Source organism: Eubalaena glacialis, chromosome X, assembly GCF_028564815.1.
Source record: "Eubalaena glacialis isolate mEubGla1 chromosome X, mEubGla1.1.hap2.+ XY, whole genome shotgun sequence".
In the NCBI taxonomy this organism is placed as follows: Eukaryota; Metazoa; Chordata; class Mammalia; order Artiodactyla; family Balaenidae; genus Eubalaena; species Eubalaena glacialis.
The window spans coordinates 33319721-33343986 of NC_083736.1; the positions used below are offsets into that span (position 1 = coordinate 33319721).

Below are 24266 nucleotides of genomic sequence, written 5' to 3' on the forward strand. Positions count from 1 at the left end.
ATCTAATAGATGTTACTGAAGGTAGTGTTGAAATATTGCCCTAAACATTATTTGTCGTGTTTTGGGGGCCTGGGTTATGCATGAAAGCATGTATTTATCCACCTTTCTTAGTGGTGTGTGTGTAGATATAATAGGCAGTAAGGGGGGGAGTAAACTTCATAAGGAGCCATGCTTTGTCCTGATATAATCATCTGTTCCTTATTTCTTGACCTAGTTTTATGGAAGGCTATGTGTAATGGCACCTTCATTCTCTGAAGAACGTTATTTTCATGGTAAATCTGTTAAACCAAATTGCAGGATTGTAGCACAGTCTCAATTATAAAGTAGAATGTTTCCTTATATTTAGCTAACACATAGGATAGCAGTGTATTATAATAAACTGTAAACAGAAAAATATTCATAATTATGATTTGTTTGTCATGTACTTGTGGCAAAATGGCAGTGTTTAAAATTTGTATGGAGATTGCAAAAGCCCAAAACTTCCAAGATAATATTTACCATCTCATCTCAGATTGTTAAAATCATACTGCTTTTAACACCAGGTTGCAGACTAAAAAAGTTAACCATAGAGGATGTGATTTCTCCCTTTTCCTCCTTTTTCTTCTCCACTCCCCCCCTCCCCTCGCCATTCTCTTTGGAGTCAGTGATGGTTGGAGAGCCTCTGCCCTGCTGAGAGATTTTTCATTTTGGAGGAAGTTCCAGTGTCTTGCCCTTTGTCTCCCCCTTAGTGATTGTGAGCACTTGCCTGATTGCTGGTCTTCCCAGAGCTTCTCGAAGTTGGATGCAATTGGCAGAGTCCTCTCTGTCTCTCCTTCCTCATACCCTGTCTGTCTACCCAGTTCCTCAACTATTTATAAATGTGAATTGATTAATCAGGAAACTAACGGGATTATAATATTTGATTGCAACATTTACTTTATGCATAGAATATCAGGCATTTAAATAACAAGAAGGAATGCATGCTCATTATAACAATTCACAATGCAAAAGTTTAAAAATACCATTAATAGTTAACTTCTCCACCTCTCAGTTTTACACAGTCACATCATGCATTAAAAATGTGGTATCTTTTCATATGTTACCTTAGTTATACAAATGTATGCAACACTATGTATGTGTGTATGTATGCAGAAATATATATATATGGATTATTTTTAAGATAATGTAATATTATACATATTAATTGTGGGGTTTTTCCCCTGCATATGTCACACAATATAATGGAGTGGGAAGGCAGTCTGGGGCTTGTGGGCCAGCTCCATCATTTTTTTTTTTTTTTTTTTTTATTTTATTTTTGGCTGCATTGGGTCTTCGTTGCTGAGCGCGGGCTTTCTCTAGTTGCGATGAGCAGGGGCTACTCTTTGTTGCGGTGCACAGGCTTCTCATGGCGGTGGCTTCTGTTGTTGTGGAGCATGGACTCTAGGCGCGTGGGCTTCAGTAGTTGTGGCACGTGGGCTCAGTAGTTGTGGTGCACGGGCTTAGTTGCTCCATGCAGCTCCATCATTTTTGACACATGGCTTCTGAGTTAACTTCCTGCTGTTGTCATTCCTAGGCTAATGGAATAGAATGCAGAGAATGTAGGACAAACATTTTTAAAGAGATGAACCAGGACAAGCACTCATTACCTTTGCTAATCTGTCACTGACCCAAGCTAGTCCCATTGGCACGGCTAGGTGCAAGTGTGAGTACACGCGTGGCTATGTGTTCTGCTGACACTTGGGAAGGGGATTCTATTTCTATAAAGAAGAGCGTGGCCTCTGGGTGATAGCAGACTCTACTGCAAGTAGTAACAGCTCTTTCTCCTTTTCAGTACTTTGAATATTTTATTAAATTTTAATTTTTTAATGTTTTATAAACCCTTCTCGGTGTTCTAATTGCGTTTCATACAGTCAGGCCCTTTAGGCAATTGCATATTTGACCTTCTTCACCAGAAGTTCCACAGGACCCACAAGGCTGTGACACTGGTGCCCAGTCTGTACCGTCAGGCTTGGTAGTTGTTTTACCAGGGTCTGTGTGGAAGAGGGTGGCATGAATGCATGTCGGCCCCAACTTTCCTGAATTTTCCTTTTGCTGCTCAGATATGTTCCTCCTTTTGTGTTTGTATTAAATCCTTGGATTTGTTTTTAAACATATCCTAACTTCTAGGTTTGTCCATTCTGCATTTCAAATTCCTCCAAACAAATATACTGGTATAATTGTATACTGATCTATTATTAATAAAAAAAGGTTTGTTCAGATACTTCATGGTATGGCACTTGGGGTTTTTCTCTACTGACAGCTAAAGGTTGCTTTTTGCAGTCTTTGCCGATTATAATATTAGTTTGGGGATAGTGTGGGGAGATATTTGTGCTAACATTCCCAATTCTTAACTGCCAGCATTGATTCCACATTTGCAAGGAAACTTCCAATCTCTTCTAAATTTGTACTCAGAGGAAGTGATAATTCCACGGTGATAACTTTCAACTCCCCCAGCAGTATCAATTTGAGGACACTTGGTTTACAAGTTGCTTTTTGGATTATTTGGCTTGTTCTGAAAAATTTTTTTTTTTCCTGAAACAATACAGATCAAACTATGTAAAACTAATTTGCATGTTTTAACAAAGTAAAAGTAAACCTTCTTGTGTTTACCACTCTGGTCAGAAAATAGAACATCAGTGACGCCTCAGAGATCTCTTGTGTATGTATCCTTCCAGGTCATGACCTGGTTTAAATTCTGTAGTCATTAGTTTTCTATAACTATTGCCTTCTGTAATTTTGGGCATTTCATGTTAGATAGGTTGATCTTCAAACTCATGCTTTTTATGGTTACAGAGGGTGTTATTAGAAAGAAAAATTCATTTACTTCCCTCAAGTTAAAAAGAAAGGCAGAATGTGATACAATTAATTGAAATATTTTTTCTGTTTACAAATTTCTATTCAACTTAAAGCTAATGATATTACTTCCACTCCTCATTTAATTACTTTTATTAAATGTATTGAACTGTTTCAGAATTTCTGCAGACTGCTTAAAATTCATCATTTAAATGCTTGGATTTTATTTAAAGATGAATGTTGTTATAGTGAATCTTAGAGGATGTTGTCATGCCCTGACTTTCGAAGGAAAAGTATTGTCTACTTGCATTCAGTTGGTTCCCACTTGATAAAACCATAAATTTAAATACCATACTGTATCACCTTGGTGATTAGGTGATGGTCATTAGGTATTCAGATAATAGTTATTGCAGAAGATGAGTGATATGTGATATATACAGAGAGTTCATACTAATAAATAAATGCTGGGCATGAGGAAAATTGACTAAGAAGTGCATTTCGCATTTATAGCCAATAGAATTCCAATAAGAGCCTCAAGATTCTGTGCTCTCCAAAGGGCTTCATAGATTTAGGCAACATGAAGTCCTTGACTGGTCACTCAGTCTCTCCTTACTTAAACAGGGCTGCTTAAATGAGGTATTGACCTACGTGTATCTCCTCTGTCGTAAAATACACCAAGAGTTTTAGGTTAGCAGTTTGTAGAGCTTGCTATACCAGGTGATCATCTCACCTGTTAGAGTTTTCTGATTCAGAAATCAAGATCAAAGTGCGTTGGGAATTCCCTGGCGGTCCAGTGGTTACGACTCTGAGCTTCCAATGCCAGGGGCCCAGGTTCGATCCCTGGTTGGGGAACTAAGATCCCGCAAGCTGTGCAGCCAAAAGAAAAAAGAAAAAAAAAAAAGATCAAAATGGGAAGACATGGGACTGCACATCCTAGTGCCCCTTCAAAGCAGGATTTGCTGCTCAACTATGTGAAATGAGGTCAGCCGACTGCCTCCATTTGTCAGGAGGATCTGTCTTATCTACAGGATCTGTCTTATCTACTTGGTACCACTTGGCCTGAGGTTACACCCCGCCAGGCAAGCCGGCATCCACTAACTGATTGAGGCAGGTTTAGAGAGCCAGGCATTTCAGCCTAAAGCTAGAAACTCTGAAGGGCAATCCAGAGCTCCCTGCCCAGTTGGCCAAAGCCTCATCAGGCCTGCAAAGCTGTTCTACATCATCCTGTTCTCCACACCCTGCAGCCCTGCCCCTTCTTCCTACTCTCTTCTCCAGCCTGCTTCCTTCCCCTTCCTTACACGGATATTGATCCTAATAAACATCTTAAACCCCAGACTGTTTTCTTCCAGTAAACCCAACCTATGGTAATTAGAGAGTGGGTATTATGCTTCTGGGGTCCTGATGATGGCTATGAAGTGGTCTTTTCTTTTAGTTCAGGTGGATCTTGATTGCAGATGTCAATCACTCCATCCATCCATCCATCTGCCCATGTATGCAGTGAAAACTCCCAAGTATTTTTTATGTGCTCTGTGCTGGTCTTTGCCTTTAAGGAGCTTTAGCTAGATGAAAGAGATAAGCTATTTATGTGTTAGGTGACTATGAAAACACAAAGACCAGAAGTAGAGAGATCAATAGATAAGCTCTCCCAGATTGATGCTGTGAAGAGGTACAGAACTATAGTGGTTGTAGTTACAATGAAAAGAAAGCGAATGGAAAAGAGTGATTTTGATTGAATAAATATAGGGACATGGTGACTGATGGCACTGTCGGACTTCAACAAACCTTTGAAATGAAAGAGAATTAAAAAGTAGCATATATGAATGTAAATTAGGTGCTCCGCCTTCACAAATCAGTCTTTGTAGCTGGCTGTACTTTGTTTTGTGTAATTGAATTTTTAAAAACTTTTATTTGTAAATGAAATGTCCTTCATCCTACTAATCTCCCACATATAGCCCTTGTAGTCATTAGTAAAATTCCAAACCTTATCAGTCAATTTATTGAAATGGCCATGCAAGTTTATTATGTTTTATACTCTCTTTGATGCTTTTCGTTCCTCCCACTCTCGTACTTTATTGTTCTCTTGACAACTGTTTACCTCAGTGTTATGATATTTTAAGGGTTTTATTTTCTAATTTTCAAATCCAGCAGCAGATATTTGCCCTGTGATCTTAATAACATATTCCCTGTGACTGTGTGAGTCAGTCTCCAACTGTGTTTTGTAGCCATCACATGGGTGTTTGTAGATACTGGAATTTGATCTTTTCCAGGGTCTTTCTGGACATAGTGTTTACCTATTACTACTAGATAAGTCTATGTAAAGAAGCATCAATGACAAGAAGTTGGATTCATTTCTTCCATGCTAAGATGAAAAAGGTGGTTCAAGGTTCTACTTTAGGGTTTGACATGACAGCTGTATTTCATGCGCTCTGAATGATCTTTATCTATCTTGCATGAACTAATGGGATGCTGCTGTGGTCTATTTTAGACTATATTCAAGTTGAAGAGCAATGGTTTCATACTTTTCAAGGACTGCACATTTAAACCATTTACTGGACCCTCTACATGAGAGTACTTATATTTTACTCCATTTATTGAGAAAACATATTACCAAAAGTTACTCTAAATTCAGGAACATTTTAAAGTAAAGTTTCTTTTTATTAAGTATTAGAGCACATACTGAAATCTGTTAGTTGATTTTTTAAAACAGATGTGAGAGTCTGCAGCCTAAAAATCGGGAACCATTTCCATAGATTATGGAAACCTATTAATAGTTTTAGTGTTCCAAGTCTGTTAATGATATCGAAGAGATACCTTTGGATGAATTTTATTTACCTTTTTGGAAGGGAATAAAACAGTGAAATTCAAATAAAATTTTTCTATTTTCCTATTACTGGACTTACATCCAATGGGAGTATTCTGATAGAGATCATCTAACTTTGGAATATTAAATGAGAGAAGAGTGTTTTATGCTGTACTTAGTACATTGTAGTTCCTGGTTAGTTTACTTTTCCCCTTCCCTCTGGACCACTTTTCTATTGCCAGGAGTCCTCAGCTGATACCACCCTCTGCAACCATATTCCCTTTGAAAACAATGCCAGGCTATTTCCTGGTTTCTCAAACCCTTGTGATCATTTCATCATATCCTAGTTTATCACTAAGAAGTGTTCCCTTGCCTAGGTGTTAATATTTAACTTCCAAGCTACTAATTTATAATCAACAAATATTCTTCTGGATTGCATTCCTCTAACCAATGAGAATACATATTTCATGGTGGGAACTTAGGCCTTTGGCCAGATGGTTGGGAAAATGATTTTTCACAAGGAATTCTATTAGAGGAAGTTCCATCATGACACAGAGATGGCCTCCAATTCTGACCAATTCCAGACGTTTCAAATCACAAATATCCCTTCTTTCCTTTTAGATTCATTTAAAAAAAAAAAAATATATGTATATATATATATATTTTATATTTATCTCTTAGAAGATTTCATGGAGCTTCAGTGTTTCATTTCTAGAGTGATATGGGATGACAAGCATAAGAGTCTCTTATCTTCACTATTGCTTGGGACAGAATTAGAGATGTGTAATTAGGGTATTAATTATTCACTAGCTAATGACTGGAGAGATGAATGATGAGACTTTCCACACCTTATTTAATGAATTAATGTGGTCACCATGCCATTCGGTATCAAAATTGTGATTTGTAAAAATATAATTTGCATCTTATTGGTTATTCTCTGATGTAGACATAAACATTCTTATTTGACTTACTTTTCTTTTTCTAATTTAGCATTTCTTTTTTGTTGGTTTTACCTTTGTTAGCTTGTAGTGGCTTCCTTCCTAGAATCCAGTAGTGTGGAGAATAATCAAATAGGACTAAGGCAATAATGGCTGTTTGGGTATGGAGAAAGGTATATAGTGTGTGATGTGTGTGTATGTGTGTGTGCATATGTGTATACATGTGCACATGCACTATGTGTGTATACCTTAGATTAAGGGAGACAGATGTATTAGGCCAATTTTATGAAGTTGCCAGTATCATAGGTGAAAACTTATGAATAGTGGCAACTTCATTTCAGTCAATGGGATGTTTAAAGATATTTTTATGATGCCTACAGATTTAGTAAAGATCAAATGATGCCAGTGACACTATAGGAATATCTGTTCTTAAACTTGTAGCATTCAGAGGCATCCTTTCTGTGGTAATAGAAAATAAAGATAAGTACAAAATAGCATCATGAGAATATTGAAATGAAAGTAAATGAGAGTTCCTTTATGATCCTGAAACTTGAATCAGTTTTGATTCATTCCAAAAAAATAAATCAATCAAAACTCTGGAACTTTATGACTATACTGCCATATACTTATTCTCTTATCTTCTCTTAAATGATTCTTAAAAACACTTGCACAAAACAATATAAAGTTGTATAGTTGGGCTAATAGCATATAGAGATATTTTGTAAATAACATTACAAAGCAGGGCAATAGAAATGAAGCTATATCGGAGTAAGGAAATGACACTGTATAGTAAATTGAATCCACAGAAAGAAAAGATGAGAACCAGAAATGGTAATGAAATGTAATATAAAAAACTATATAAATAGATTTTTCCTTTCTTCTCTTAACATCTTTAGAAGACATAAGGTTATATAAAATAACAATTATAACACTAGATTGTTTGGTTTGTAACACATAAAGATGTAATTCTGTGTGACAGTAAAGAAAAGGAATGGAGCTATATTGGAGCAACATTTCATAACATAGTAGAATTGAGTTAGTATGAATCTGGAGTAGATGCTAAGTTGAGATGCATATTATAATTCTGAATACAGAAGACAAATACATACATACAGAAGACAAATAAAGTAGCAGATATAAATCCAAAAATATCAATAATAACCCTACATGTGAATGGATTAAACAAGCTAATCAAAAGACAGAAATTGTCAGGCTTGATTTAAAAAAAAAAACTACAACTATATGCTGTTTACAGAACACACACTTTAGATTCAAAGATATGATTAGGTTGAAATTAAAAGGATGGAAAATGTTATACCATGCAGTTACCAACCATTAGAGAAATGGAATGGTTATACTAATATTATTAAAAATAGACTTTAAAACAAAAAGTGTTGCTAAAGAAAAAGATGGATATTTTATAATGATAATTATAAATTGTCAATCCATCAGGACCATATAACAATTATAAACATAAGCACCTAACAAATGATCCCCAAAGTGTATGAAGCAAAACCTGACATATATGAAAGGAGAAATAAATAATTCAAAGATAATTGTTGGAGACTTCAATACTCCAATGTCGATAATGGAGAGAACATCTAGACAAAAAATCTACAAGGATATTAAAGACTTGAAAAACACTATCAGCCAAGCGGTCTTAATAGACATCTATAGAGCATACGACCTAATAGCAGCAGAAAACACATTTTATGTCAAGTGCATATGAAACATTCTCTAGGATAGATTATATGCTAGGCTATAAAACGTCTCAATATTTTTAAACACAATTGAAATCATACAAAATATGGACTCCAACACAACAAAATGAAATTAAAAATCAACAGCAGAAGGAGATTTGGGAATTTCACAAATGTGTGGAAATTAAACTACATACTCCTAAATAACCAGTGGGTCAAAGACTAAATCATAAGGTAAGTTAGGAAGTATTTTGAGATAAGGGAAAATGGAAACATACAATATCAAAATTTATGGGATGCAGCTAAAGCAGTGCTTAGCGGGAAATTTATAGATTTAAATGCCTATATTAAACATGATGAAATATTTCATATCAATAGCCTAACCTTCCACCTTACAAAACTGGAAGAAACTAGAAAAAGAGGAGCAAATTAAATTCAAATAAAGTAGAAAGAAGGGAATAATCTGTATGCCAACAAATTAGATGATTTAGATGAAACTGACAATTTCCTAGAAAGATACAAACTATCAATACTGACTGAAGAAGAAAGAGAAAATCTGAGCATTCTTATTATTCTTGTTAAAAAGTTGAATAATTATTTAAAAATCTTCCCACAAAGAAAAGTCCAGTCCCAGATGGTTTCATTGCAGAATTCTACTAAACATTTAAAAAATCGAAACTAATTCTTCACAAACTCTGTCTTGCACTATGCTTTTCAGTTTTGAGACCTGCCTCAGTGGTTGTCAACCTTTAGAGCCACTGACCTATTTGCTTGGAGGAGCCCTTCCAGAAGGCTTTGCACAACCCAAACACATAGTATATACTTTATATACATTGGGTGAAAGGTTGATGAGGATGAGATGTTCACATGGTCTCAACATTTCGTCCACAGATTACTTATTACTTGCTTTTAATTGCAAGTAATAATTCTAAATTAATTATTTAATGTCCAGGCTAGGCAAATCCATAGAGACAAAGTAGATTACTGATTTCTAGGGTCTAAGGGGAGAGGCAAATGGGGAGTGAATGCTAATGTATATGGGTTTTATTTACAGGTGATGAAAGTATTTTAAAATTAGGTAGGGATAATATACAACTCTGTAAATATATTAAAAACTACTATATTATACATCTTAAAAATAATGGATTTTATGATATGTAAGTTATATTTTTAAAAATACTGCTATAAAAAATGACATCTGATGGACACCACCATATCAAATGACCATACTCAGCATCACAAATAATGAGGAACAGTAACCTACTGTGCTTCCTGATGCACTTAAATGGGAACTGTGCCATAACACATGAGGTTTTCTTGCCAGAAGTGTTTAAACCTTATCCAGTCATGAAAGGACAATCAGAGCAATTCAGACAACTTGACTCTTAAAAATGTCAATGCCATGAAGCATCAAACAAGGCTGGGGAACTGTCCTGGAATAAAGGAGACTAAATTCAATGGGTGATCCCAATTTGGACCCTGGCATTATTGGGACTCTTGAATAAGGACTATAAATTAGATAATATTCTTGTACTAATGTTAAATTTGATGGTAGTGATGATAGAATTGTGATTATATGGAAGAATGTTCTTGTTCTTAGGGGATATATGCCAAATATTTAGGGGTAAATTTGTGTACGCACACCTTTTAAGAAAATTAATTGCAAATAAAAGAAGAAAGAGAGAAATAAACAAATGTGGCAAAATGGTAATTGATAAGGGATACATATGTGTTTGTCATTCACTTCTTCTGTAAGTTAGGAAAAACTTAAAGTACATAGTTGGAGGCAGAGGAAAGAAATCATTAATGAGAAATATTGAGTGAGCCTGAAATAACAGAGGAAAAAATAAATCGTGTACTCCATATATGACTTTCCATACATTATGGTATTTACTGCTTGATTTATCATACAAAAATATCAGTAGTTTGTACATAAAAATTCTATCTAAAAGAGTGGCCAGAGTTTTTCTTATTGCATTTTGCATTGTTCCTTAGGGTACAGCAGTACCTTTTGTTTCTATATACACAACTTCACGATTTCCACCTCTAGAAGAATTTTCATGTGTCTAACGGGAGAATTTGTTTACGTTGACTTTGTAAATGCTGGTTATGGTTTACTTAGAAGAGCATCTGAAGTCAAATGCTTCTTCCTGAGAACCCAGGAGAATATTTATAGCTTCCAAAAAGGCTTTTATTTAAACCAGTTTTAAATAGGAACTTTATGTAATTTAACATTATTAGAATAGCTAGAAGTATTACAGTGTATGCTGTTTAATGAGATAATTAATGAAAGATGCTAGTGAAAAACATTTGTGTTTACATTCATCATCATCTATATGATTTTATGCAGACTTCCTAACTTTGAGCATCTGTGCAAGACAGATCTGGAAGCTAACCATTCCTATGCAGTGGCTTATATCAGAGCTTTGTTTCAGGCAGATTGAATTTGAACTTGGACCCTCTCTTTTCTAATTGTGTGACTTTAAATAATTATTGACTTTTTCTGGACCTTGCTATTGTAACCAAAGGCTGAGAAAATTAATAATACATATCCTCTAGGACTGTTGAGAGGATTTATGTAAATGAAATAATGCATGTTAGATGCTCAGCACAGTAGCCGCCACATTTCCACCATGTTCATCAACATCTGCATCGTATCAACTCTGTTGTTACCAGGAATGTCCATCCCAATTTTGGTCCAGTGGAACCATTCTAAATCACTCATGCCTGAAAATTTCTATTTAAATCCCAGAATGGAACTGAAACCCATAATGTCAGAGTGCTTTTCATTTCACTGTTACTGTAATATTGAGTATTTTTAGAGTAAATCCTTTACCACCAATGGTTCCTGTCTGTATGGATTGGCATAGAGAACCCATAAATAATACCATTATTCTCTGATAAGATACCATAAAGTACTCTATTTTCCCAGAAATATTTTTGTTAAAATGCAGTATATTAGTATTACCAACTGCCAGCCCCTTGAACTTTTAATAATTATGATATCAATGTATAAAGTGTCCATATTCCCATACTGTATAACTTGTACAATTTCTGTATCATGTGCTCCATAGAAGAATGTGGTCAAATGAATTTTGTACATGTTGGTTAGTCTTTAAGGAGCATCTGAAATCACATCTTACCATCTCTGACAAACTAGTTTTATAAGAGAAAAAAAATTGGTATATTTATTCCCATTTCATTCTCAGAGTGAAATTTTATTTCATCCTTATTTTCCTTAGTTTTGTACCATTTTATAAATGTTTCAAGTGATAGTGCTTCTTTTGTTTGTTCATTTGGTAGTGGTCTTGGGTAGGGTTGTCCACAAGCTAACTTTTAGGTGAGGGCTCATGGATATGTGAGAAAAAAACAAGTAAGGAAGTAAGCGAAGCAGAACAGGGAATCAGTCATCCCACATAAATGTGAAATTTAAGTCCCAACCTCAGCTTGGTCCCCAGGAGTCTCTGGAGATGAAGTTACCATTGCACAGTTTTTGTCCTATTTGAAGTAAAGTTGCTGGGCTATCAAACTCCCACACCATACAGGCATGGACTGCAGGATTACTCTAGGGACCATAAACTCCTAAGGCAGTTGGGACTTTCAGCAGCTCCAGTAGCCCAGCAGTAATTCTCTGAAGAAGGTAACAGTTACCCCACCATGCCCACCCAGAGGATGGGAGCCCAACACAAAGGATTACATCCTGGGGCATAAGGACTTAAGGGCCGAGCACCCACAGCATTTGCTAGAGTCACCTTTTTTTCTTTCCTTTTTTTTTTCTCCTCCTGTAATCACTGTTAAAACAAAATGACATTTTTGGTTCTAAGATAGCAATGATGATGGTGTCTACAGATAAACTATATTATTTAATCTGAAAAATATCATTAAACATAGTTGGTCAGTTAATGGACTTTTGATGGGCTGCTACGTTTAGTATAAATGCGTAATACGTGGAAGTAATGATTCACGCAATCAAGGAATTTAAAATTTCATTTTAAGAGGGAAATAACGTGGAAAAAAATTACATATAAAAGTACACCTTAATCCTGAACAGGGCGATCTAATGCTTGTGTTTAGGATGAGGCAGGGGAATGACTAGGGTTGGTTAAACAAGACAATGTTGAATCTGTATATTTTGCATAATATTTTAATACCCACTAAATGATAAAGATAAAAACAATGCATTCCTTATGGGAAAATATCATATGCAGAGCTGAGGTGAAAATCAATTCATTTACATATAACATGTTTATTTTAATGTCCCTTGACAACTCATTATATTTCAGCTACAGGTTTTTATTAGTCTCATCCTATTCTATATTTTACTTGCATTAACTTGGATTATAACATGGGATTTTGTCATTTCACCTTGGCCAGTAACCATAAGCTAGATAGAAGAATAAGTATGATAGATGATTCAAGAGTAGAATTATCTTGATATGCTATGATGCAGAACTGAAACCAATAAGGCGGTATTACAGTGGTATAAAGTATAGTATTTATATTAAAAATCAATTGCACAAGGACAGAGTTGTCACATAAATTAGACAGGTAAAAATAATAAGACTATTTCACAATGCTTCATAAAATAGAGTATGCAGATTGTGGAAGGTAATAGTACTCTTTACTGGTTGAATAACTTTTAAAGTATTACTTTCAGTTCTCAGACACATTTAAAGAAGGACAAACACAAAACAAAAGATCATCTAAAGAAGTTAGATGGTATGTGAAATATTTAGAGACCTTACAGTTGAAAGAACCCTTGAACATTCTAAATGTTTGCAATATGGAAAAGAGAGTTTAGAGAAGATACAGTGAACTGTCTTTAAATATTTGAAGGAATGTAATGGGGACTGTAGATTGTAGATTTTGTTCTGTGTTGCTCTGAAATAGGATTTATGAGGTTACAGTTCTCCAGATATGAAATGGGTTGTCACTGAGTCATGTGTCATCCTGGTGGTGTCTCCCTAGTGGTAACATCTGAGGCTAGATAACATTTGTCACGGATTTTATAGAAGAAGGTGAGTAAATTAACTCTGAAGCTTCTTCAACTCTAAAATTTCCTGAATCTGTTTGTGAACCTGCATAACTACAAGCTGTGTTCTAGAGCACACTAGACAGAGAAATTTACCATCTGTGTTAAAAGTTTTAAAAGTAAATATTCTTAAACCATTAAAATAGATACAGTAGGTGGTTAAGAAAAACAAAGTAGATGGAAAGAAAAATGATGAATAATTCATGTCTTGATCATTATAGGCATCCAGGATACTTAAAAAAATCTTTCATTGTATTTACTGCATCTGAAAATTTTATTTTATTGAAATGCAGTATTTTCACTTTTAGGTTTGCACTTCCAGTTACCGCAACAGCAGAAAACTGCATTCTTACTCTCTATTTATATATGGCAATTCATCTTGATGAGCAAAAAATTATTTTAAAGAATGGTAAGTTATACATGACTATTGTTTTGAACTCTCGCTGTATATGTTCTTGTTACCCAAGGCTGACATCTAGAAACAGAGTGATTTTAAGATTAACAGATTTTTATTAAACTCCTGCCAGTACCGGGGGCTGTGTTTAGCATTGAAGGTAGATTATGGCAGTGTCTCTTAATTGCAAAAGTTGACAGTCTAGTGAAAGATACATAAACAAATTAATACAAAGATTGAATTAAGAGCTCTGTATATGAGCCAAATGATTTCTTGGGGATGTGGGGGTGGTGCAGAGGTTAATGCTGATGTTGGAGGTTTGGGTGTCTTTATGGAAGAGATGACATTTGTGTAGAGTTTGACAAATGATCTTGAATAGGACAATTTGGACAAAAAGGCAATATAGCAAAGGCATGGGGGTGTGATGGGAGACATAAGGCAGATAGTGTGGGTATGGGACCACACCACTGCACCCTCTATTCTGTAATAGTGGGGACCTTCTGTGGCTTTTGAGGACAATGATCAGTGTATTAGAAAGGAAGCAATTGTTGAGATGTGAGGCGAATTCAAGTGGAAGGAGAGTGATCAGTAGACCAGCTAGGAGTTGCTCCAGGAGAAATGGTGAGAGAAGCTAAGAACAACAGAAGAGAAGCTGCAGAGTAGGGAGAAATTTGAAATGTTAGACACAGAGAAGGATGCTTACTGAAGTAAATTTCAGAGGGAGAGAACAGTGGAGAGTGGGAAAAAATTCTCTGTGTAGATTGTCAAGGCCTTAAGTTTCAGTGCTAAATTGCAGGTCTTTCCTGGGTTTTTAAGTTTTCTCATCTTCTCCACTTGCTTGAAATGTTTACCACTCCTATGAAACCTATTCAATCCTGTTCTGCCTCAGTCTCAGGGGATGAACTTTTCTCTAACTTTTCAGAAGAACTGAAGACCACCAGGCAGGAACACGCTGATTTTCCAATTACCAAACATGCCTTTGAACCCATCATCTCTCCCATCACAAAGCCAAGGAAAGAAGACTCTCTCCTCCTTAGGCTGTTCCTTTATCTGAATCTCATTATCCAGAGACCTTGCTTAATCAACTAACCCTGCTTACTCTTGCCGTTCAACTTCTGCTTCCCTCTCTTAGCTACTTTGGGTGAGTGTGCAGGTTGACAATAGGGAGGAAAGAGGAGACTATATCCCTTCATTGAATAGGCTCATTCCCAAAGAGGAGAAAGAGTGAATTCAGGTCATGCTTGCCTAATTTACCAATCCAATAAACCACTCTATTTCCCAGAAAGAGGGAGGAAAATAGCAAAGGAAGCTAGGATTAAACTGTTGTCACTGCACTACTGAACACTGAACAGCAGTTTACACTGTTGACCCGCCCCCCTCCCCTCATCAAATTCTAGGCTTCTACATACCATACTTCCCTGGGTCACTTCTCACCTCTCTGATTGTTCCTTCTCAGCACGTATATATTACAAATTTTACACACATTCTCAGAATTTAAAAGGCTTTTCTGATGAATCCTGATGTTATATTTTTATATTCTTCTAGTATAGTGGATGGGTGGGGGGGATTTCAGATAACACAGTGTAATAGAAAGAGCAGAGGATGAAAAGTCACAGAACCTGGGTGGAAATTCTATTTTGTGTTCTAAACTCACCATTTTGCCATATGCTTTTATCTTTAGTTCTCAGATCCTTAAATATCTGTTATTAAACAAAATGTGCATGATGGGGGAGTAGCACGATACTAACGATATCTGTTTATCTATAAAAAAGGCTTTTGTGAAGACTCAGAATATAAATAACTGGAAAGTATTATTATCACTTCATCATTATTGCTATTATAACTTATTATTATTGCTTTACGACTCTTTTATATTTTTCATAATATCTCTCCCACCCCAAAATAATGAGGAATTACTGTACAAAATACTGCTATCTCTTTAGAATGAAAAAAATGAATGAAGTCTTTGTGTTTGTATGATAATTGTTTAAAGTAATACATCCATTTGGGTAAATATTACTATAGAAAGATATCATGATTCTTAAATATTCTAAAATATTTTTAGAAATATGTATAACAGTAATTTATAACATATATTTAGTGCGTCCCAGGCATATGATGCTCTTCTGAGTGCCTTATATTTGTAATTTCATTTAGTCCTCCCAACAACTGTGGTTCAATACTCTTATTAATCTCACTTTACAGATTAAGAAACTGAGTCATAGAGAGGATGAGCACATTGCCCCAGGGAATTCTAACCAAATTTGTGAGATCTCAGAGCATACATACGTAGCTACTGTGCTCTAGAGTATGATATGTTCAATAAAGGTGAAACCTTAAAACATACTAAGTATATCCAAAAGTAAAGAAGTATGATTTACTTGTTATACTTAATATGCTAATTAAAAAACTATCATACCGATTTTAGTTGCAGGGTACAGATGTGGGTTTGTACCCCACTAGGAACTTTTTGTCATTTGATGGTGAGTTGAAAAGGTACTGCCTAATGCAGTATGATTATGTCAAAACGAATCATTCTGTCATTGAATTTCCTAAGGCTCACTTCTATGACGTCTGTAGTGGCTTAGCATTCTGGAGATACGCATACTTATTGGGTAAAGGTTCACTGGCAAATTCTGAATGGCTTTGTACTGAAAGAGTGGAAGAAACTTAGTATATACCAGCTTATTTATATGTGTTATTGCCTATAAAGTAATCCTCAAAACAAACACATGAGCTCAGAACCCTTGGTTTCATTTTATGGATAAAAACAGACGTTTCAGAGAACTTGTATAATGTACCCTTGGTTTAATAGCTCAGGAGTTGTGGTGCCAAGCTTTCAAATTAGATCTTTTTAACTGCACAGGCCATGCTTCTCCGACAGAATAACATGAATATGTGTGTGTGTTCATATATATACATACACACATATATGTACACACATATGTAGATAGATAGATAGGTTGATAAGCAGATAGGTAGATAGATAGATATCTGGCTGTAGGTTACATCTGCTTCCTTTTCTTGGTCAGCATTGCCGGTGGTTGGGTTTGGATTACCATGCTGGCAAACTCTACTGTATGCACAGCGGCTCTAACTGGAATAGAGATCAAAAGCTGTACAAAATGATATCAGCTCATAACCAAGCAGTGCTTTCATTTCAGAAAATCAACTAGGAAGAAATTACTTTTGTTAGTGACACTCTTCTTATATTCGATTTTGAGCACTATATATAATAATTCTAAAAATTTGGGTGTGTAAACATTTAAAAAACTTTACATATCTAAGTTCATGCAAAAGTTGAATATTGTTCATTCTCCAATAACTTTGAAATACCATAATAATTGCCTTATTAATAAAGTTCATTCAATTCAGAAAACCATATCACCCTTTATTTTATTTTTTCTTATTTGACATCTTACTTCATGTGTAATGGGCACTTAGACATTTTTCTTTTATTTGGTACTGTGTACAAATAATAATTTTTGTATATATATACACACATATTTACTATATATATTTATATATTTGAAATTATGAAATTCGGGTTCAGTAACTTGATAGTGAATTCACAAATGTTTGTTTGACCTACTATGATCCAATGTGTCGTTTGTAGAAAAGGATGCCAGTTCTGTGAAGGCCGGAAGCAAGGTTTTGCTTGCCAATCGAGAAGCTGGATTACCCTCTCCTGCTCCTAGTAAATTTAGTGATGCTGAGCCTGAAAAGGGAAGATTATTTGTTGGTATGTGGCAAATATATAGTGTACCACCCAAACCTAATCCAAAACATTATCTGTTTAATATTATTTGATTCACAACTTAGACTTTTTCAGATAATAAGAAATCCATGAAGAAAACTGAATTTGTCATTAGTTTTGAGTGGGTCATCTGCTTTGGGAGCTCTTTCCAATGATTTAGAGCAGAGATTCTCTAATGTTTTTGGTTCGTGATGTGCTTAGTATCTTAGTACTTTTCTGTTAGGCCAAAAGATGTACCAAGCAGTTCCATTTATTAAATTGTTTGGTAGAAAAACCTAAGAGTAGAATCAATAGTTTATATGATATCCAACAGATGTTGTAGTGGTATTTAACTAAAATGTTAAATATCTGGCAGAGCCCCTGTGAGTTTGCTGTGACCCTCTGTACACAATTCGGGAACTGCTGAACTAGGGGTTTGTCTCCTAATTATCTAGCTGGATCCAATGTTGCTTATCTTAGAAAGAGATGCATGCAGATAAATATGTGAATTTGATATTATTATTTGCAATTAACTATTCAAATATTCCTTTCTCTATTGAAAATTTTGAAAATTTTCCTTTTTAATGAATGGACCAAACCAAATTAAATATTGAGAGGTTTTGAAATGAGTGTGTGCTTGTGCCATTACACAACCAGATAGTTACAAAAAACAAACAAACAATAAAGTCATTTTATATTCTTGAAAATTTCTCTAGTTTGAACATGTTTTGTTTTACTGAAGTGCTTCATTTGGCTAGAACGTCATTTTGAATCTGAAACCAATATTTTGTTTTTATAAGTTTTTCAGCTAAAGTTTAATTCTGTCTAATAAGTAAAACTGAAGAATTGTCTAGATATTTTACATATGTAATACTAAATGAAAGTTTCCATTTTAGAGAATGTTTTCACATACCATTATGGCAAGATGAAAATTTAATGGTTTTCTTTATTGAAATTCATCTCTTTTTAAAGTATTTCTGTTGGGCATTTGAAAATAAATGTCTTCTTTATGTTAAGGTACACTAAATTGACTCAGAGTTTCTTTGAGAACATAGAATAATTTGTAAAATGAGCTCTATTTGTCTACATACAGATAGCACTAGCTGACAGACTCTTTTACTCTGTGGTCAAGTTAACCCTTCTTCATAAACAAATTTGAATTTTAGGAATGGAAATAATACCTGAAAGATTGAACTCAGGAAAAAGTGAAATGTCAAAGAAAAGCAACAGATCTATGGAAAAGGAGGTGAAAGACGAGCAGTTCTTTTCTCCTGAAGAAGGCACAAAGACATATGACTTCTTTCAGAAGGTTGTAAATGCAGCTCAGACCTGGTTCAGTCTCTTCGGTTGGCCTGAAGGACTCCATTCTCTTTCTATTCCAGAGACTATAAGAAGGTGACAGCTATATGTTTCTCTAAATCCCTTGTCTTGTATCATATAATAAGATATCTATTTATTGGGGTTGTTTGAAGTAAAATGCGATTGTTAATTTATTCTAAACTGATAAATTATGAGGAGGCTGTTAAGAAAAGCAAAAGGATGCAAACAGAAATTCTTGAGTATGCGTGTACTTTTTAATTTCTTCTAAACATCCAGTGGTTTTAGGCAAGCACTGAAAGTCTCTGAACCTCAGTTTCCTCATCTGTGAAATGAGAATGGATGAACTATGGGTAGGAAATCCTTTTAAACTTAAAAAATTTAGAAACCCCACGTTTCTATATAAATGAAATTCAGCTGTCTATCAAGAGTATCATCAGGTAGTCAGATAGTAAATTGTGTTAGTGAAGAGGGAAGACGCAATTTCTTTGATCCTATCTCCCGTTTGACAGTATCTTTAGCTAACTCTTTCATGTGTTGTTTTATTACTCAGAATGTCTAAAATAGTTAACTGCATTGGTCATATCAAGTCACTTTATTATGTTTCTAATTTTAACAGGAATTTAGGCACCTCCATTGTTATAACTTTACTGGTGTAGTGGTTCTTAGAGCTTTCCTACCTCCTTTTTCATCACTGGGGTAACTTGCTGGCACCATAGGGGCAAGTACTGATCTATGTAACTAGAAGGGCTGTATTAGAATTTTTGCATCTATACTCAGGAGCAAGCTAGGTTACTCTAAGTCTGTAGTTTTCCTATAAGTTATCTTTTTCAGTTTTTTAAGTAAGACAATATCAGCTTCATAGAATGAGCTAGATAATATTTTCATCTTTGCCTATGCTGAGGGAAAATTAATACAGCAGATACACTGAATATTTACAGACTCAATCATAAATCATCTGACTCCAGGGAATTTTTTAGAGAAGTTATTCTCTTATAACTTTTCATTTTCTGTTTTGGTGTTTTTTTCTACTGAAAAGTGTATCTATTTTTAGTATATTTTAATGGTTTATTTTCATTTTCAGAGAAATCATTGATTGGGCATTTACAATTCATTATTTAACAGTTGTGACTAGTAGTATTATGGTTTATATGTTTAAAGTCTCTTCATTTATAATTTTAATTTTATTTTTTCTTGATTTAGATATTTTACTTTTATGTCTCATAATGAATAAGTTCTTTGATTTATTCATCTCTGTGTTTTCTAAATAATGCTGATTTTTTTTCTTTATGATTTACTTTTCCTTTAAACTTGAATGGTATGCTTAATTATTTTCAGGTCTGTAAATTTATCTCTATTCCACTTTGGCTGGATTCCAGATTTTTTGCTATTAAGCATTCTCATTTTTGTTGTTTTTTTATAGAGCTTGTGATTTTAACTTTCATTTTCTATATTTTTTACTATATTATTGATTGCTAATTTGTTGTATAATATGTTATCGTATTCATGCGTCATTATTTATTTGCCGATTCTCACTAATTGTTGGGCGTTTACTTATGTTATTTTGTTCTGTATTTTCTTAAAAACAATGCCAAGATTGAACATACCTGTTTATAAATGGTAGCAGACATTTCTAGATGTTACATAGGAAGGTTCTCAGAGGTGAGATCACTCGATCAAATAATATAAGCTTTTAAAAATCTCTTATATTTTCAGATGATTTTCTAGTAAGTGTTCTGTTGTATATCCCTACTAATGAATCACATTGTGGGTCTGGTTGTTTCCTGATGGAATTAAGAACTTTGCTGTTTTGATAAATGAGAAACAGCCCATGCATACAGCCTGGGGAAAGGCAGTTCTGGAGGAGTAGGAGGGCCTCTCTAGCCCTGGGAAGGAAGCTGCCCACAACCAAAAAACTTGGAATTGTTACTTTGTCCAAGTAACAGTGTTATTCAGTGGTAATTCTTTATTTGGAATCTTTGGATCATGGGCTCCAGGCTAAGAAGATGTTTTTTCAAGATCATGTAATGTTGCCAATATTTGAGCCCCCTCCTCAATGTCTCCTACATTACCCCGTCAGCTAGATCATTCAGTGTTTCTAATGAGAAGTCTGATGTCGTATTTTGTGAGTACCATGTTCATTCTCTCAAACTTATTTTATGGTTTCCATTTTTTTCTGCTAATCTCCTATTCTGCAACTTATTGAAATAAAATCTGAGTGTGCGAACATTTTATATCATTCAATCTGCTTGGCATTTAGTAAGCCCTTTCACTTAGAAAACTCATCTTTTAACTGTTTTTCCCTACCTCATTTTCTGCTATTTCCTTCCCTTTGTTTTCTCTATTTTCTCCGTTCTCTCTTTCTTAATCTCCTCTTGGAATGATGGTGAACCTGCATGACTAATCTTCTATATCACTCTCAGTTATGTCTTATGTTTTTCATCTTTTTCTATATTTTGCTTTCTTATACTTACAGATCTCCTTCACTTCCTCTTCCAGTCTTCTTTAAAATTTTAAAATTGATATTGATAGTTTTGTTTTTTTAAGAACTCTGTGTTATACTTTAATTATTTCTTCCCTCCTTCCCACCCTCCTTCTTTCCCTCCCTCCTTCCTTCTGTCTTTTTCTTTCATAATATCATCCTATTTTTATGTTATGGATTCATGCCTTCTCAAATACCTCTTCCATATCTAGTACTTGTATTAATCATCACGATTACTGTACCCCAGGTCACTTCCTCCCTCTGTATCTGCCAACTCTAAGTTTGGAGCCTCTCTTCTGTTCCTCTAGGAAAAAATGGCTTCCTTTTGCCCTGTAGCCTACCTACTGCTGTGCAGTCCATCATTTTGATTTATTCCTCAATACAGTTCTATCCATTCTCTGTCTTACAGATATTCTTCAAAGTTTCTGGTACACTAATGGTCCTTTTCCCAATGTCAATGTTGTTGTAGGTTTATTCCCTTTCTCCAGTCTTTCTGATATTTCTGAGAAGATAAAGGATATATGTTTATTTTGTTGTCCTGAACAGGAAATTGCCCTTCCTCCTCATAGTTTTGCACACTTCTCTTCCAGTTATCTTCTTATAGTCCTAACTTAATGACTCATCATTTCTGTCACTGCTTTCATTATTGAGGTCTAATAATCCATGCTCTACTGAACTTGCTTTGTAATATCTCTCTTACCTTATTCCTTTGAAAATAATTTAGTGATATTTTATTAATAATAATGATTAATATATACTAGACTCTTACTATAAACATGGCATTATTGTATGTATCTTGTGGGTATTTAATTCATTTACTCTTTATAACTATAGGTACTATAAAGTGAGGTAGGTACTATTATTATCCCTATTTTACTGATGAGAAACTGAGGCAGAGAGAGAATAAATAACTTTCCCAAGGTCATTCAGCTGATGAATAGCAGAGCTAGGATTTGAACCCAAGCATTCTTCTCCCAGAGCTAGTACTTTTAGGCATCGTGCCACTTGCCAGTTACTGGGGGATCAGATTAAGAATTAGGAAACTTTAACACTTGAAAGACATGAACTCCACTACTTGGCATTTTCATCTTTGGCTTTAGGCTGGACAGTCTAAGTGCCTATGGTTATGTATATCAGTTCAAGGAGAAAAAGAATACAGTAGTCTGGAACTGAGGATAGTTATGTTATCCTAATGTTTACAGGTTAAATTGAGGATTTCAGACCAAGTGAAGCTTAAAGTCCTGGGAAAGCCATGAATTCTAGTGAAGTCATGCATGTTAACAGGCAAAGTGGAATTGCCTGGCCTTCTGTGCAATAACCCCCAGCTGAAGAGTCATCCACTACAAGTAGCATTACCTGGAAAACGAATTCATTGTGAATTATGGTGTGAATGTCAAAAAGTTTCTGTTTTCTTTCCAACATTATTGAACATTTTCGAACACACATTTTTGAACACACCTTTTTTGAACCTGAAGATACGGGTTGTTAGAAATGCTGCTTTATTGATGTTATCTCAGGTAATTTCACTCTTTATAATAACAGTTTGCAGCAGCAAGGCAATATGTTGCCATTTCATTTGTTGATCTGAGAGCTATTTAGGTGGATTAGCAGAAGCCAAAGGAATTATTTGAGGAAATTACCTATTTATTGATTAATTATTAGTCTGTTTTCACTTCTTAGAGGCTCTCAGATATTATTTTCAGCCCTTCCCCAAATCAACAAAAGATGGAAATAACTATAGAAAAATGAGAGACCACAAAATTTATGTTTCAGAAATCATCAGCCGACTAACTTTAAGTTGGATGAATTATGGGAATTAATGTTTTCTCCAGACACCACAGGTCACAGTATCATTTAAATTGTACTGGAAATCCCACTTCATCTGGAAGGAGTGATTGTTGTACATTTCAGTGCTAATACAAGCTTCTGCCCCAGTATGTGTTTCCCTGAAGCTGTCACACACTAAGAGCGCGTATAGGAATGCCAGTCAGGAAGCTTAGGAGGAAGAATTCAAATTGTTCCAAAGCTAGGCATTCCCCATCATAAGGTCTCATTTAGTATATAGAATCTCACAGAAAATCAAATTAATCAGTGGAATGTTCTACAGTTCATAATAAAAGCATGAAAAATAAGGAAAATATTTTCTCTCTGCCTCCATTTCTTCATTTGTACAAAGGAGATAATGATGATACCTACCTTATAGTGTTGTGATATTTAAAAAAGGTAATGCCTTTAAATCATATAAAAACAGAGCTTAGGACCAAGTAAGTGTTCAATAAATGTTAGCTATTATTATTAAATGTAATTAGAATTACGTTAATCGTGTTATGTATTTCTGATTTCATTCATCATATTCACCAATTCTTCTTCTATTTGACAGTGGAAGGTAAATTTAAAGCTTATTGTTTCCAAGCACTTACCCAAATGATATTTCATTAATAATATTTCTCCTTCCCTTGCAGGATCTTTCCCCAGCTTGATTTAGGAACTTCTGACATATAAAAAATAGATGTGTATGTGTGTATATGTATGTATATATATATATATATATATATACACACACACACACACACACACATACAGATACACACGTACATATGGCATGTTTTTCTCTTTGTGACTCTGAGCTGCTGGCAAGCTCATTGATAAACTTAATAATGTAAATGTAAAGCGTAACCTCCATTTCTGGGCAGTCTGCCTATTCATATTGCCAACCGGGTCCAACAAAGTCACAGTATTGTGTCTTTAGATTGAAACAATGTGTTAAAATGAAAGTGGTTATAATAACTGATTAGAATTGAGTTCCTTGAGTTCTTTTCACTTCTCCACATTACTATAACAATAATGAACATTTTACAATTCTTATTTTCAAAATAGTTTTCCTTCTTTAACCATTTTACCACTTGCTTGCTGGTGATAGTGGCAAGTAGAGGGTGGTTTCTTTACCAGGAAAGATAGATCATAAGTACACTGAGCTTTTAGGTGTGCATAGTTTCAGTCTCCAAAGCAGGGGGACTCGCATAATTGAAAACGAAACTTGAAATCATTAATATCTT

At 34.8% G+C, this 24266-nt stretch overlaps 1 protein-coding gene across 1 annotated transcript in view; it reads left to right on the top strand.

Annotated features, from left to right (window-relative positions):
* The window catches only part of CFAP47 (cilia and flagella associated protein 47), a 486133-nt gene that overhangs the window by 138241 nt on the left and 323626 nt on the right, over positions 1-24266 (top strand). The window contains 3 exon segments of the mRNA XM_061178124.1: positions 13590-13690; positions 17292-17417; positions 18578-18806. Of these exon segments, the coding sequence (XP_061034107.1) occupies positions 13590-13690; positions 17292-17417; positions 18578-18806 (456 nt within the window).